This window comes from Myotis lucifugus, unplaced genomic scaffold (assembly GCF_000147115.1).
Source record: "Myotis lucifugus unplaced genomic scaffold, Myoluc2.0 scaffold_25, whole genome shotgun sequence".
Classification (NCBI taxonomy): domain Eukaryota; kingdom Metazoa; phylum Chordata; class Mammalia; order Chiroptera; family Vespertilionidae; genus Myotis; species Myotis lucifugus.
The window spans coordinates 1,182,053-1,199,938 of NW_005871073.1; the positions used below are offsets into that span (position 1 = coordinate 1,182,053).

Genomic DNA, 17,886 nt, shown 5'->3' on the forward strand with positions numbered 1-17,886 from the left:
TGACACTCTATCTACTGAGCCAAACCAGTTAGGACATTTCTCCCCATTCTTTAAGCATTTATTCGAAGCCACTTCAGGAATTACTCATTTTACCCTGGGTATCTCTGATGTATACATGAGGTAGACAGTAACAAACTTCTGTTTGTTTTTCTCTTGTTAATCTGTCTTTTATTACAGAAGTCTCAGCCAAGAACTCAGAACAGTAGAGGGAAAATTATTTTTCCTCTCCTACAGTAGCTTGGGGCAGGGAGTTTGAGAGCATAAGAAAGAAGTGAACAAGAAGAATATATTAGGGAAGTTAAGTGGCCAGTCTTAAGAGACCCTGGTCAGATGCTGCAGTTCTCACCAACAGAGAATCAGTAAGTTCACAATGCAGTTAAAGCAGAGTCCAGATTCTCAACAAGGCATGAGTAATTCCTTCTCTTTATAAACAGAACTAGAGGCCCAGTATGAAATTCGTGCACTGTGTGTGTGTGTGTGTGTGTGTGTGTGTGTGTGTGTGGTGGGGGGGTTCCTCAGCATGGCCTGCACCCTCTTGCAGTCTAGGAGCCCTTGGGGGATGTCCGACTGATGGCTTAGGCCCTCTCTCCATAGGGAGTGGGCCTAAGCCAGCAGTTGGACATCCTTAGCACTGTTGTGGAGGCGGGAGAGGTTCCCGCCACTTCCACTGCACTTGCCAAGTGTGAGCCGGGCTCAGGGCTTCTGACTGAGCAGCATTCTCCCTGTGGGAGTGCACTGACCACCAGGGGGCAGCTCCTGCATTGAGTGTATGCCCCCTAGTGGTCACTGTGCACTGTAGTGACTGATTGTTCCAGGGAAGGATTAATTGGTTGATTTGCATATTAACCTTTTATTATATAGGATTATATAGGCTACTCTTCACCTGTGGGCAGGGTTAGTGTTCCTGCCAGAGAACAAGTAACCTCTACACTCAGCTTTCTGATGTCCTGAGACAATTATTTTGTAAAATGACAATAAAGCTGAAGTAAATTTGTACAAATGCCATAAACCATTTGAAATCTGAGAATAAATGGAAATTACCTCTTTCTAAAGGGTAAGTAATGCATTTCCTCCACTAGAGGAATGATGGCCTGGATTTAAATTCCAGTTCTACAACTTCCTAGCAATGTGATTTAGGGTAAGTAACTTACCTGTCCCCAATTCATCATCTGTAGAGATAACAATAGTACCACCTCACAGGGTTGGTGTGAGAGAATATCTGTAAAGCACTTAGAATAGGGCTAAAACATTTCAAGCATCCAAATAATGTTATCTGTAGGAGTTTCATAATAATATTACTTAAAAGGATATATACTTTTAGAGTTTACAAAGAACCTATATACCTTCATGTATTTGATACTCAAAAAACAGTCTAAAGAAATTTATAAAGCAACTTATCCAAAGTACATAATGTAAAATTATGAAAAAATTAACTGTAAAGATAATTAGTATTAATATCTTCAATTTAATAAAAAGAATTAAATTATTATAGTAAAAGTTTAACAAAGAACTATCAACACTCAACAAAATAGATGGTAGAATAACAAAATACCTATGGTCTACCACTTGCTATTATAACCCTGGAATGAAAATGGGGCCATTGCTAACCCTGGGATAAAACATGATGAGGCATTTCAAAAAAATACTAAGGACTTTTGTAATATAACTCATATGGAAGAGAGTACTGTGTGTTCTAACAGGAAGAGTAGTTGAAAAAACAAGTTGTAAAACTATATTCTGCCTTGCCTGTATGGCTCAGTGATTGAGCATCGACCCATGAACCAAGAGATCATTGGTTCGATTACTGGTCAGGGAACATGCCTGGGTTGTGGGCTCGATCCTCAGTAGGGGCATGCAGGAGGCAGCCGATCATAATTCTCTCTCACCATTGATGTCCCTATTTCTCTCTCCCTCTCCCTTCCTCTCTCTCTAAAAAATCAATAAAAACATATTTAAACAAAAAAACTGTATTCTATTCATATTGTATACTAGTGGCCCAGTGCACAAAATTCGTGCACGGGGGAGGGGGTGTCCCTCAGCCTGGCCTGCACCCTCTCCAATCTGGGATTTCTCGGGGGATATCCGACTACTGGTTTAGGCCCAATCCCTGCCGGCAGTTAGACATCCCTCTCACAATCTGGGACTGCTGGCTCCTAACCGTTCATCTGCCTGCCTGCCTGATCGCCCCTAACCACTCTGCTTGCTGCCTGCTTGCCCCCAACTGCCCCCCACGGCTGGCCTCATTGGCCCCATGGCGCCCCCCCCCAGCCTGATCACCCCCAACTCTCCTCCCCTGCTGGCCTGAATGCCCTTAACTGCCTCTGCCTAGGTCCCGCCACCATGGCTTTGTCCAGAAGGATGTTCAGAAGGTTTCCTGGTCTAATTAGCATATTATCCTTTTATTAGTATAGATAATTACCCAGATTTCCAATCAATTTTATATTTATTTTTACTTGATTTTAGAACGGGAGGGAGAGAAACAACGATGTGAGATACATTAATCCATTGTTAAAAGTGGGGTATGGAATTCCTCTAAAATTACTTATGCTGTATACTTCTCCCTTAAAGTCTATTAATATTTGATTTATATATTTTGATGCTCCTATGTTGGATATATATATATATATATATATATATGAATTATATAGTGACTTTGTTCATCTCTTATTAAGTATAAGCTATCCTTGCTTTTCTTTGTTTCCATTTCCATGGAATATTTGTTTCCATTTCCATGGAATATCTATTATTTTTCAGTCTATTTTCTCTTGCTCATATCGAACAATTTCTACTATTCTGTTTTTCCTTTCCCTCATTCTTTTACCTTTCCCATTCATTCTAATGTTAAATTTATCCACTAAGCATTTTTGTTTGTTTATTTGGTTGATTGGTTATTGCATTTCTGAGATCTCAAATCACCATTTATTCTTTATATCTACTATTACTCTGCTAAGATCTTCTATTTGCACATGTTTCAAGCATGTTTATAGTTGCTCATTGAAGCTTTTTTTTTATCATTGGTGCTTTATAATCTTTAACCACTTCATTTTCTCAGTGTTAGCCTCTATTAATTGTCTCTTTTTATTTAGTCTAAGATCTTCCAAATTCTTTTTATGTTAATCAATTTTTTATTAAAACCTAGATTTTATTATTTTGTAAAACTTTCAATTGTATTTTAATCATCTGTCTTAGCTTTCTTTGAGATTGCTCCATCAGGGGAAATGTGTCATTATCTTGCGACTCCCAGGTGTAGGAAGAAGTTCGGGTTCCTCACTACTCAACCTCTATTAACACCCAATTGGTGAGAGGGCTCCTCATTTCTTCTGGGTGAGGATGGAAGTTTCAACTTGTCTGTGGTCTTCAATGACACTGCTATGAGGGTGGCCTTATTATATTTAGGCAATAGTGAAAATCCTTATCTCCTGTGGTTGCACCTTCACCCATGCCAGTCTAGGCTCCCCACTCCACCTTTGCTGGCATGAGTGAAGGTGCAACCACAATTTCTTCTACGGTTTTGATGGTAGTAGAGTGTAGTGGTAATCTAAAAGTTATCTGTCTTACTAAACTGAAACTTTCTTGGTCATTTAGACAGAGAGAGCTGGCTTCTGTTTTTATTATTGGGTATTTTGTTTATTGATTTGCACATTTTGGCGTTTCTGGATTACTGTTTCTTAAGCTTCAATTTTAGGATATTGAAAAAAAAGAAAAACAGGAAACTCACTTCATCACTGCATAATTTCTCAGGTTATACTGTCTTAGTCAGACAGTCTCTAATCTTTCCCATTCATAGAATTTTTAGGTTTGTTTTATATATAATGCATTATAAAATAATACATAATTATTATATAATAAGTTATAACTATATTGTATATATAAAGTCCAGGAAATTGAGTTTTATGTTACAGGAGGAACATATATCTATCTTCCCAGAAGTGGAATCCTGTATGCATCCTTTTTAATGAAATGAGTAATTGAGATAGACTTTATGTTCTCTACTACTGTAATATTTTCTATCCATTTAGTCTCATATTTCCAAATATATTTGTTATATGCTTTTATATAATACCATTTTGTACAGTAATGCTCAAACAAAAATATCTTTATTGTAGCAGTTATTTTTATATCACTTGAAAGAGATCCTATTAATGCCATTTGATGATATGTGTGCTCAATTCTACATTAAGACTAATGTTAAAATCCTCTGCTTTATTCAACTTAATATTTACTTAGCATTTTACATTCATTTTTCTGACTTATTTTGGTCATTGACTTTATCATCCTAATAAATATCTTGCTTTTGGTTTTCACACCTATTTATAATATATTTACATTTATTTATAATTCAGTAACATTCATAAATGTAACTATGTAATAAATTTTTATAATTATAGTTTTACTTTTAACATTTTATCTTATGTTTTTTATATTTCATATGGGTTACTGGCTTCTTAAGCTTAAATTTTAGGATATAAAAAAGAAAAACAGGGAACTCACTTCACCACTATATAATTTCTCAGGTTATATTGTCTTAGTCTCTACTGGGCTATCTTTATTTTTTGGAAAGCAAAAACATTTTAAACTTTACAAACATTAATCTATATCACTCTATTAAATTGAGCATACATTTCTTTAAGAATGTATTTGTGATGCAATGTAGATTATAGGACTGTGAAACCAAGACAGACTTGAAATCCCCACAACTAAAAAAGAATGTGTTTGTTAATTATATATGATACAATGCATTTTTGTTTTCACATTTACATTGGAATGATGAACAAATGGATGCTAAAGGTTTGAACTAAAAACTTCCCCTTGGAATATCAATGCTGCACTGCATTTTAAATGTATTTTTCACTGTTTAACAGAAAGTATTAACTGCCTTTGAAAAAATCGATCTTTCTTTCTTCCTTATTAACAGAATTTTCTGAGAAGTTAGCTGACTTCGCCTTCCTTAAGGTCATGTATTTATGAAAGGGCAAGGAAGGGATCTGAGCCATAGCTATGTACGTCTTCCTTCTGGACCAATGTATCTCTTAAGTATAGTAATTCAGAGTTCTCAAGACATATATTTACAGGATGTCCCCAAAAAATGTATTCATACAATGTTTGTAGAAATTACTTTTTGAAAATGAAATGTATTTTAATAAATGCTGCCTTTATAATTTAAAAAAAAAATCCCATTTACTATTGCAACCAAAAAAAATTAAGATACTTCAGAATAAACTTAACCAAGGAGGTAAAAGATCTATACTCGGAAAACTACAGGATGTTAAAAAAGGGATAAAGATATAAACAAGTGAAGAAAATACTGTGTTCATGGATTGGTAGAATAAACATCATTAAAATGTACCCAAAGCAATCTATAGATTCAATACAATCCCTATTAAAATGCCAAAGGCATATTTCTCAGATCTAGGACAAAGTCCAAAAATTTATATGGGACCAAAAAAGACCCCGAATAGCCACAGCAATTTTCAGAAAGAACAACCAAGTTGGAGGAATCACAATACCAGATACCGAGTTATACTACAAAACCACTGTACTCAAAACAGCCTGCTACTGGCACAAGAACAGGCATATAGATAGATCAATGTAACAGTACAGAGACCCCAGAAACTGACCCAAGCTATTATGTTCAATTAATATTTGACAAATGAGGCAAGATCATACAATGGAGTCTCTTTAATAAATGTCATTGGGAAAACTGGATAGCTACATGCAAAAAAATGAAAATAGGTCACCAACTTACACCATGCACAAGAATAAACCCCAAATGGACAAAAGACCTTCTGGATATTTTATTGTTATAAGGCACAAGTTTTAATCACACTACTAATTTGTTTCTTTTAGAATGAATAAAGACTTCTTTAATTTCTGCTTCAATGCCCTCTAGATAAAAGAGCAATACTTATTGAAAGTATTGCATGAACTATTATAAGGTTCATAATTATTTTCAGTTTTCATTGTATTTTTATAGTTAATAATAAGTGCAAAAATGAATAAATATATATCTTTATAGATTGTCATTTGTTTATTCTCAAATGTTTATTTATAGTGCTATAAACTAAATAAAATATTAAAATATTCAAAAATAACCTCATAAGCAGAATCCTATAAAATAAAAGGCTAATATGCAAATAGACCGAGTGGCAAAACAACCGAACAATGGGTCACTATGACATGCGCTGACCACCAGGGGGTGCGCGCAGAACAAGGCAGGCGTCGGCCACGACGGGATGGTAGAGCAGGTGAGCGGGGGCACCAGACCAAGGCAGGGTGCCGGTCATCGGGGCAAACCTCTGGTGGTTACTGAAAATTCTTTGCTCCTGCATGCCGCAGTCCCGCCCGGCGCTCACACCTGCTGCTGGCCCCGGCCCTGCTCACATCTGATGCCAGCACCGGAGGTGCTGCTTGCACCCACTGCTGGTGCTTGGTGCCGTCAGTGGGTGTGAGCAACAGCTGCTGGCCCTGATTGCCCCTCAGGGCTTCTCCACCTCTCCCTGCTCCTGAGGGGCAATCGGGGCAGGCAGCCGCTGCTCACACCTACTGACAGCGCCAGACACGCTTGCACCCACTGATGGCGCTGGCCCCAAGAGCTCTGCGCCGTAAGTGGGTGGGAGCAGCGGCGGTGAGAATGAGGCAGACAGGGGACTGGGGGCCGTGGAGGGAGGGGCCGGGCGGGGGTGCAGAGAATGGGCCAAGACCCGCTCCTGTGCCCACAGCAGCCTCATGGCCCAGAGTTCCTTTCAAGGTGCACAAATTTGTGCACTGGGCCCCTAGTATTGCTTATAAGAAGAAATAATGAAAGAAATGCTTAAACTGAAAACACAAATATATTTCATTAACTCTCTAGATTCACAAAAATTCTGCTAGACCTTGGTATACCTATGGTGATTTAAGGCTTACTCAATTTTTATGTCTTTCAATCATACTTTTAACACAATATTTTTATTCAATTATTGCCTCTATTTCTGACATTTTCAATCCTTTTTAAAATTAAAACTTGTTTCCTTCAGCTTAAAAATATGTTGAAGTTAGCATCATCTCACATAATTAATCCTATTTCCTATAGTTAACATTATCTTTGCCTTGTCCCAAATTTTTCTCAAAAAAGGTTCTATACTTGGCATTATAATTTCAAATTCGTCCCTGAAAGTTACGAAATTCCAAAGATGCAACCATGTCACCATCAAAAAGCCTTTCAAAATAGTTTAGTATCACTGCTAATTTTCCTTGACCATTTAAAACATTCTTCATTTTTTAATCAGTCTTTTCCCTTAACCTAAGTGATAGTAAAGCAAGTCTCTGTTTTTCCTCCTACCTCCTGGGATCAGTACTTTTTTATCCTTGTTGGTTCTACTGCTCTCCACCCACAAAATAAGACTGTGCTTAAGGCTCTGTCTTTAACTTTCAGCCTTTAGTGTCCCTTATATTTTCCTCTGACCACTTAGTTTCATCTATGACCTAAAACAAATATTACTGGATTTACATCTTGGACACAGAACACTATTTCTGAATATTAGTCCTTCATTTCCAATGCCTGCTTCATTATCTCTATATCAATACCCTGCCTCAAATAAACATGACTGAACTTAACTTTCTACCAAAACCTTTAAATCCCACCATTTCTAGTAATTAGGTTATTTTATTTCCCAGTTACTCAAGTTCAAAATACTAGAGGACTATTTTCTCATTAGTCATCTCCTCTCAAATTCAATCAGTTAAAAATAAATCATGTCACTTCTTTGCACTCTTTATACTTTATGATGCAATGTAGATTGTAGAACTATAAAACCAAGACAGACTTGAAATCCCGTTTCATGACTGTCTAGCTATCTGATATTGAGTAAGTTCCTAAAACTCACTATATTTCATTTTCTTCTGTGAAAAGAGTAATACTTTTCCAAGTCAAAGGTACTAAAGAATAAACAAAGTATTTTTTAGAAAGTCCTTCCCCATCCACCCTAGGTAAAGTAACCCAAATCTCTACTCCCTTTACTCCTATGTTAACACGTCCTTTTATTTTCTTTAGAAATTAACACTATCCTGCATTCTATGGTTGTTTTATTTCCTGTGCCTTTCCACAAAACTTCATGAAAGCAAGACCTTTGTCAGTATTAATTACCACCAAGTCCAGAATAATCCTCCCCACATATTAGGTACTCAATATACTAGTATATTTGGTGAAAAAATGAATGACTAAAATATATAAAGTGCTTCCCACAATAGCTTTTACTGAGTGTCTGCCCACTACACTGTCTTCTTTCTTCTTTGTCACTGGCTGTCTGCCTATATCAACCCTAATCACATCATCTTCGGCCTACAGTAATTGATCTCTCTGACATCATCTGTCCCTTAAACACTATTAATCTGCTAGTAAAATACTGGGTTAATTTCCTTTAAAAAACTTTGTCAATACCATTAATTGGTATAGTAACAAACATGACAAATTCACTCTAATTTTCCTACTCAAATAACTTCAATAGATCTTCACTGCATTCATTAAGAAATCTAAACTTCTTGGTATGTCATTCAAGGTTCTGTTCTATACTCTCCACCCAACTTCCCATTAATTCCTTAAATGAACCTCAGACATTTTGATTGTCCTTAAAGGGGTCATGTATGTTCCTAAATTTGATTACACCATATGACAAAATGAGAATACCTAAATGATTATTCCTTTAGGGCCCAAGTTAAGAGATAAATACTGGCTCGTTTTTTTATGTCCCTAATTTTTAAAACTATTATTACAAAACTAGAGGCCAGGTGCAGGAAATTCATGCACGGGTAGGGTCTCTAGGCCTTCCTTCCCTCGGCTGCTGGCTGCCGACTGGGACCTTCCTTCATTCTGCACTGCCCCCTGGTGGTCAATGAACATCATGGCAAGTGGTTGAACTCCCGGTTGGTCAAACTCCCAAGGGGACAATTTGCATATTAGCCTTTTATTATATAGGATAATTAGCATACTTTAATTTTGTTAAATAAAAATATCACATACAATTTTAAAAGTCTTCCAGGTCTCCAGGCTTAACATGCACAATCACTTTCAGATGTGATCACGACTGTTCAAATGATTTTCTATTCTTTGTCAAATTTCAAAGCATTTCTACATAGATTTACATATACTTAGAGAATATTATAAACAGTGTTCTGAATAATGCTTTTTACTTGCTATACTTTGTACATGATTTTTTTCTAATACCTGAAGAGCTAACCATCTCTTTTGAATTGTTATATAATGTATTTGTTCCAATATTCATATGCCATGAAGCATTTTTTCTCATATTATTATCTATCCATTTAAGGATTTTGTAGCCTGTAACTAAAGTTTTCCAATAGCTTCTTTCAACATTTAAAAAAATCAATGTAAACTGATGCTATGAACATGTATGTTTATGTCACCAAATTAATGATTTAAGAATTGAATATTTTGTACTCTTCACTAGGGGCCCAGCATGCAAAATCGTGGGAAACCCAGACCTGGTGCACTGCAGGATGCAGCGTCAAGTCCCACACTACAAGATGCAGCATCAAGTCCCACCAGCACCGCGGGACCCATCAATGCACCTCCTGGTGACTGGTCTTTGGTCATTATGGTGTTACGACCACTGGGTTTTTATTATATAGACTAGAGGTCTGGTGCACAAAATTTGTGCATGGGGGGGAGGGGGTTCCCTCAGACCAGCCTGCACTCTTTCCAATCTGGGACCCCTCGGGGGATGTCTGACTGGCGGTTTAGGCCCCATCCCCTCCAGTCAGACATCCCTCTCACAATCCTGGACCGCTGGCTCCTAATCGCTCATCTGCCTACCTGCCTGCCTGGTTGCCCCCAATGCCTCCCCCTGCTGGCCTGGTTGCCCCATGCAGCCTGAATATTCAGTTGTTTGGTCGTTCCCTCACTAACCTCCTGCTGGCCTGGTCATAGGCAGCCTTCTTGTGAGGGCATGAGGATCAATTTGCATATTACCTCTTTATTATATAGGATTATTCACCTAAGTTGCCCCTTAAGGCATTGAAAAAAAATAAACTATTTCCTAATGCATTCATTCAAATATGAAAAACTTGAAAAAAGAAAAGTTATGCTCTGAATGAAAAAACAACTATTCTGAATCAACAAAAAACTTCCAGAACTAATAAATGAGAATAGGGAAGTAGCAGGATGTAAGGTTAAATGAAAACATCAATTGTATTTACATATATTAGCAAAATCTAATCCAAACATAAAATTAAGTAAATAATTCCATCCCCAATGTCAAATAAAATACCAAAAAAACTTTAACAAAAAGGACTGTACAATGAAAATTACAAAGCATTGCTCAGAGAGTTAAATAAACTCAGAGACAGTTCACACTCAAGAATGAGAATACTCAATCTTCAAAATATTGGCAATTCTCCACAAATTGATCTATAAATTCAATAGAATCTTTATCACTATCACAGCAAGAATCGGTGTCAAAATTGATAAGCTGATTCTAAAATTCATTTGTAAATTCAAGGGGCCTTGAATAGCCAAAATAATATTGGGCGATAAAAGGCAAAGTTGGAGGACTCAGACTTTACTATTTCAAAATTTAACTACAAAGCTAAAGTAAAGAAGACTGTGTGGCAATGCCTGGGTTATAACTGAGAGTCCAGAAATAAACCTTTACATTTACGACCAATTTATTTTTGATACATATCAAGCCATTTCACTAGGGAAAGAAAAATCTTTTCAACAAATTGTGTTGGTATAATAGAATATCAACATGCAAATATAAACTTAAACCCTTACTTCATAACATGAATAAAATTCATTCAAGATAAAACATAGATCTAAATTTCTTAACTAGGCCTGCCTAGTGTGGCTCAGTTGTTTGGAGCATCATCTGGTATACTAACGGTGTAAGGTTTGATTCCTCGTCAGGTCCCATACCTAGGTTGTGGATTCCATCCCAGGTTGGGGCTTATGCGTCTGACAGGCGAGAGGCCACAGATGGATGTCTCTCTCTCTCTCTCTCTCTCTCTCTCTCTCTCTCTCCCCCCCCCCCCGTTTTCCTCTCTCTAAAAAATTAATAAAAAATAAATTTCATAACTAAAATTATTAAACTTCTAGAATAAAATGTAAAAGAAACATTTTAAAACCTGGAATTAGGCAGAGTTCTTAAATACAACACCAAAAGCATGATACATAAAAAACATTATTCATAAAATAGAACCTCATAAAACTCAAAACTTTCTGCTTCAAAAGAGACCATTAAGAAAAATAAAAGACAAGCTATGGAATGGCAGAAAATATTTGTGATTCATTTATCTGATAAAGAACTTATACCCAGATATCTACACTATAAGGCGAACAGCCCACTTTAAAAATGGGCAAAATAAATCTCTATAGACATTTCATAAAAGAAGATATATGAGTAGTTATAAGCAGATGAAAACATGCTTATCATCATTACTCACAGGGAAATAAAAATTAAAACCACAAATGAAATATCACTTCACACCTAGTAGAATATCTATAGTGCATAAAGGTAATTTTTTAAAAAAGTAAATTAAAAAAAAAAAGAATGTGAGAGCAGATTTTAGTGGATGACCTGCTGTTCTCCCATACTTCTGGCAGTATTGGAATAAACGCTCATATATGACAAAAAAAAAAAAAGAATGTCTGTAATAGAAAAGACAGGAAATACTAAGAGTTTACAAAGACATAAAGAAACTAGATCCCTCATGGACTGGTGGTTTCTGGTTTTTAGAAAGCAAATTCAGTTTCTGAATAAGTTAAACATAAAATTACTATACAATCTAGCAGTTGCACTCCTAAGAATCTACCCAAGAAAAATGAAACCTTATGTCTAAATAGAGACATGTATGTAGGTGTTCATAGCAGCATTATTCATAATAGCAAAAACTGGAAATAATCCAGATGCCCATCAATTGATGAATGCACAAAGAAAATATACTATATTCGTATAATAAAATATTACTCAGCAATCAAAAGGAACAAACTACTGATTCATGTTACATTAATGAGCCTCAAACCCATCACAGTAAGTGAAAGATGGCAGATGTAAACAACTACTTATTGTATGATTCTGAAAGAAATTTAGAGCCAGCACAGTGAGTCTTAGGAGATAAGAGAGGGTCCATGGGAGAGGAATGCGTAGATGAGGGCTTGGAGATGCCAAAATGCTTATTTTATGGAAGACAGAGGAATGTTGAAAGATAAAGGGGAGAGGAAGATAGGGACACCACGTGGGCTGTGGGCTTTGAGCTTTGAAACTGATACTATGTAGCAGAGTGAGCAATGAGGAAAGCAAGTAAGGAAGGTACAGAACTACAGCATATGTAAATCGCAGACAAGGGAACACAGGATAGATTTTAGATGATAGGTTTTTGGATTGAGATTTTTGAGAGAGAGAGAGAGAGAGAGAGAGAGAGAGAGAGAGAGAGAGAGAGATTTGAGGGCCCCTGCTCTCTCAGGTGGAGTTTGTATATGCTTCCAATAAACTTCTACATTTTTATTAAAGAAGCCTTTAGTCCACAAGTTTATTCTTCAAACTTCGTTGGACCAGGGCTCACAAAAAGAAATCTGTACCACGAACCCCACGTTTCAATTCCTCTCCATTAAATGCTTAGAAAAGGAAATTTATGGAGACAGAAAACAATCAGTGTTACCTAGGGCTGGGTGTTGAAGTAGGCATTACCTGCAAATGGGAAAGAAATTTTTAGAATGGTAAAAAATTCCCAACATTGAATTTTGGAGATGGTTATATAACACTGTTAATTTATTAAAATCATTGAATCACATATGTAAAATAAGGGAATTTTACAGTATGTAAGCTATTGATCCTTAAAGCTATTAAAATATAATGGAGACATTATATTTGTTTCTCTACAATTTGGTATTTTTCTGCTCAGCAATTTTTATGCAGTAAACATACAAGCTTTTTAATAAATTCACATATAACACATAACTAATGTGTCATTAGTATATGACATCTTATATAAATGTTGCAAAATATTAGTTTTATATAATTTAGATATGAAGCTTAGAAGCTAAAACTTCATTGCTATAAATTTGTTGAAAACAAACCATAAAGAAACCATTTACCTTTTTCAAAGGAGGGCAGAAATTAAAGAAAAGCCGATGGTTATATGTTTTGAATCTTTCAGGAAGATGAAAGTTCTGAATTATTTCTTCATCAGAAATAACATGATGATCCAATGCTTTGAGAGGCAATATAGTGTTGACAAGAACATGTCTATATCCTTTTTTAAGGCTTACTGGACAATCAAACAAAGTGAGGGCAATGAGGCTTGGACATGCAGATAACATGCATACATTCTTTAACTTTGCAAACCCATTGTCATGAAGGTAGAGAAGTTTTAGGCTTTTTAATCTACTCCAAAATCTGACATCTGGTAGACTCTTTATCTGAAATATTATTAATAATAGTGCTTTAAATACATATATAAAATTTATATCAATTGCTTAGAAAATGAAATATATTAAACATACTCTAAAATTCAATATTTTCCCAAATGGAAACTTTCTCATTAGTAAACAAAAACAGAACTTCTAATTATCCAAATGATGACTAGTATACAAACATAATATGATGTAGTTAAATAACTATCATTATTAATATAATTGAATTAATAAACATACATACTTCATCCAGTAAAAATGCCTTTGTAATAGGCTGACTCTTTAAACCTCTCTAAAATACTTTCTTTACAAAAAGAATTGAAAAGTCAAATCAAACAATGTGATAACATCACACTAAATAAATATAAAAATTATATGAACCTTTCAACAGAGGCAGGAAAAAAGCTTTTGACAAATTCTACATCCACTTATGATAGAGACAAACTCACAGATAAATAGCATGCTGAGAGCTCTTGGGGTTGCGGGGAGGGATTGAGAGGGAAAAAAAAGAAACTCAGAGAGAGGGACAAACTGTGGTGATTACCTGGAGAAGGGGGAAAGGTGGAGGAGTATATAGGGGAGATAAATGATGATGGAAAGGGACTTAACTGGGGTGGTGAACACACAATACAGTATACATAATACAGTGTGGTAGAACTGTGCACCTGAAACCTGTATAATTTTATTAAACAGTGTCACCCCAATAAATTCAATAAAAATAAAAAATTCCAAAAAATATATGTTTTTTGTATTTTCATACACTAATGACAAACTATCTGAAAGAGGAATTAAGAAAATTCCATCTATGATTGCACCACAAAATACCTAGGAATATTTTAACCAAAAAGGTAAAATACCTATGTACACTGAAACCTATATGACATTATAAAAATATTGAAGACACAGATAAATAAAAATATATTTTATGTCCAAGGATTGGGAGAATATCATTAAGAATACCCAAAGCATTCTACAGATTCCATGCAATCCCGTTCAAAAATGTCAATGGCATTGTTCACAGAAATAAAACAAGCAATCCTAAAATTTGAATGGAACCTGAATAGACAAGAAGAACAAAGCTGGAGGCAACAGATTCCCTGATTTCAAAGTACATAATAAAGGATTAGTAATCAAACAGTATGGTATTGACATAAAAACAGGCACACAGTTCAATGGAACAGAATAAAGAGCTCACAAATAAATGCACACATATATAGTCAACTGACTTGCAACAAAAAGAGTCAAGAAAATACAATGATCAGGAAAGGACAGTCTCTTCAATAAATGATGCTGGGAAAACTGGACAGACACATGGCAAAGAATAAAACTGGACTACCATCTTATACCATAATCAAAAATTAACTGAAAATGGATTAAAGACTTGAAGGTAAAACCTGGAACCATAAAAATCATAGCAGAAAACACAGACGGTGCTTTCTTTAATGTCAGTCTTAGTCATGTTAGTCATGTTAGTGATATTTTTTTGTTGTTTGTTTTTAAATCTGAAACAAAGACAAAAGGCAACAAAGCAAAAATAAACAAACGAGACTAAATAAAAATGAAAAACTTCTGGATCGCAAAGGATACTATCACTAAAATGAAATGGCAATTAACCAAATGGAAGAAAATATTTGCAAATCAAATGGAAGAAAATATTTGCAAATCTGATTTGTAACCAAGTGGCGATGAACATTAAATATGTACAAATATTGAATCACTATTTTGTACATCTGAAATTAATATAATGTTACACATCAGTTAGATGTCATTTAAAAAGATAATTAAGGAGCAAGAAGTATTCCCAATCCAGACTATGTTTTTAAGAAGTAAAGTAAACTAAATCACAGTTTATTTTATATGCTTTTAAATTAAAATTTTTGCTTATATTTGAAATTTTACATTTCTACATTTCATATTTTTATTTATTTTTATGTTTTATATAAAAGACTATCTGGATCAATAATGCTTATTAAATATAATTTCACGTATCTGAAAATATCTGCAATGGCTATTGCTTACCTGATTCCCATGGAGATCAAGTTTGACTAATTTTATACAACTTCCAAGTGGACTAATATTGGTAATAAAATTGTTTGAGAAGATGCATATTTTAAGAGAGATACAAGATTGCAAATTTTCCATAGATTTTAAATGAAGACCAGTGAACTTCACAAAAACAAAATCTTTCTGATCTTCTATTATGTTTTCATTATAGTGACTCCATTCTTTATGATTGATTAGCTCTTTTGTGACAGTTGCATGAAACATCTAGAAAAAAATGATAAATTCCTTTTAAAATGTTTTTTCTACTTTCTTTTTTTTTAATTAAATCTTTATTGTTCAGATTACATTTGTTCCTCTTTTTTTTCCTCCCATAACTCCCCTCCTCCCAGCTCCCGCCCCACCCTCCGCCCTCACTCCCCACCCACTGTCCTCATCCATAGGTGCACGATTTTTGTCCAGTCTCTTCCCGCATCTCACACTCCCCTTCCCCCCCCCAAGAATAGTCAGTCCATTCCCTTTCTATGTCCTTGATTCTATTATAATCACCAGTTCATTCTGTACATCAGATTATTTATTCACTTGATTCTTAGATTCACTTGTTGATAGATGCATGTTTGTTGTTCATAATTTGTATCTTTACCTTTTTCTTCTTCCTCTTCTTAAAGGATACCTTTCAGCATTTCGTATAATACTGGTTTAGTGGTGATGAACTCCTTTAGCTTTTCCTTATCTGTGAAGCTCTTTATCTGACCTTCAATTCTGAATGATAGCTTTGCTGGATAAAGTAATCTTGGTCGTAGGTTCTTGGTATTCATCACTTTGAATATTTCTTGCCATTCCCTTCTGGCCTGCAAAGTTTCTGTTGAGAAATCAGCTGACAGTCGTATGGGTATTCCCTTGTAGGTAACTGAGTTTCTTTCTCTTGCTGCTTTTAAGATTCTCTCTTTGTCTTTTGCTCTTGGCATTTTAATTATGATGTGTCTTGGTGTGGTCCTCTTTGGATTCCTTTTGTTTGAGGTTCTCTGCGCTTCTTGGACCTGTAAGTCCATTTCTTTCACCAGGTGGGGGAAGTTTTCTGTCATTATTTCTTAAAATAGGTTTTCAATATCTTGCTGTCTCTCATCTTCTGGCACCCCTATAATTCTGATGTTGGTGCGTTTGAAACTGTCCCAGAGGCTCCTTACACTATCTTCGTATTTTAGGATTCTTTTATCATTTGCTTTTCTGGTTGGGTGTTTTTTGCTTCCTCGCATTTCAAATCTTTGACTTGATTCTTGCGCTCCTCTGGTCTGCTGTTGGGTGTCTGTATAATATTCTTTATTTCAGTCAGTGAATGCTTAATTTCTAGTTGGTTCTTTATCACAACATCGAGGGTCTCATTAGATTTCTTGAGGCTCTCATCAAGTTTATCGGCAGTTTCTAGCAAATTATTGAAAGCCCTCAAAAGTGCGTTTTTTAGCTCTATATCCTCCATTTCTGTCATGTTTTTTTGTCTCCGTATTTTTTTTTAACTTATCCCTGAGGCCCAGCAGAGGGGATCAGGGCCCATGCACCACAGTGTTTCTGTGGCAGCCTTCTGGGCCAGTGCGTGCCATGGGTGGGCAGGCACCGAATTTGACACGGCTGCATGTCTCCGCATTTTTTATGCTTTCTTGGTGCACCCCCTTGTGGTCTTTGTGTGCAGTCTTGTTGTAGTTAAGCCTTAATTGTTGTCGGCAATACTAGGGGCGAATTCACCTCCAGGCTAACTGGTTATGAGAGTCAGCTGTGTCTGCAGTGGGAGAGCTTCTGTGCTGAATCTCTAGGGCAGTGCTAATCTAGCCTTTGCCTGAGGCTATCTGGCAAATGCCTCTGTGCAGGGCTTGGGCGGGGCGGGTCCCAGGGGATCTACAGGGCGGGCGGGGCGAGCAGTTATGGCTGCTCTCAGTTCCGTCCCCAGCGGCTCTGCAACCACTGCAAACCTCGGAGAGAAAGCTGCCTTCCCGCTTCTCCCGTTTGAGTCTGGGTCCCTAGAGACTCACCCGGATCTGGAGCTCAGAGTCTGAAACTCCCTCCCGATTGAAAACAGCAACCGCGCCCTCCGCCGCCGGCCCACTCCACATGCACTCCGAACCTTAGTATTTCACCTCCGCACTGCGCCTCCTCTGAGTCTCGGTATGGATTTCTCTTTTCTTCTAGTTGTAGAATCTCTCCTCAGCCAGCATTCCTGTGGTTCTGGATGATGTCCGTTCCGTCTTTTAGTTGTATTTTTGAAGTGGTTGTTCGAGGCAGCAAACTCCGGCATTAACCTATGCCGCCATCTTGGTTCCTCCCATAAAATTCTGTTTTTTCTACTTTCAAACAAATGCATTTATAATAATAAAAATGCAATATGCTAATTAGACCGGACATCCTTCCAGACAAAGCCGCAGTAGGTGGGGGCCGAGGTAAAGGTGGCAGAGGCCCCAGGCTGCGGTGGTGGTGGGCGGGGGCCAGGG

The 17,886-nt window shown here is 36.5% G+C and overlaps 1 protein-coding gene and 1 non-coding gene across 2 annotated transcripts in view; both read right to left on the minus strand.

Annotated features, from left to right (window-relative positions):
• Window positions 1–15,673, minus strand: part of LRRIQ3 (leucine rich repeats and IQ motif containing 3) — an 89,333-nt gene extending 73,660 nt beyond the window's left edge. The window contains exons 1-2 of the mRNA XM_006086086.3: window positions 15,425–15,673; window positions 13,088–13,411 (exon numbers count right to left, since the gene is read on the minus strand). Coding sequence (XP_006086148.1) covers window positions 13,088–13,411; window positions 15,425–15,673 — 573 coding nt within the window. The remainder of the gene's footprint in view (window positions 1–13,087; window positions 13,412–15,424) is intronic.
• Window positions 15,674–16,907: 1,234 nt separating this feature from the next.
• On the minus strand, window positions 16,908–17,037 carry LOC111825421. The gene has a single exon (XR_002828576.1). It is a non-coding gene; the product is annotated as a small nucleolar RNA SNORA5 (small nucleolar RNA).
• Window positions 17,038–17,886: the final 849 nt, after the last annotated feature.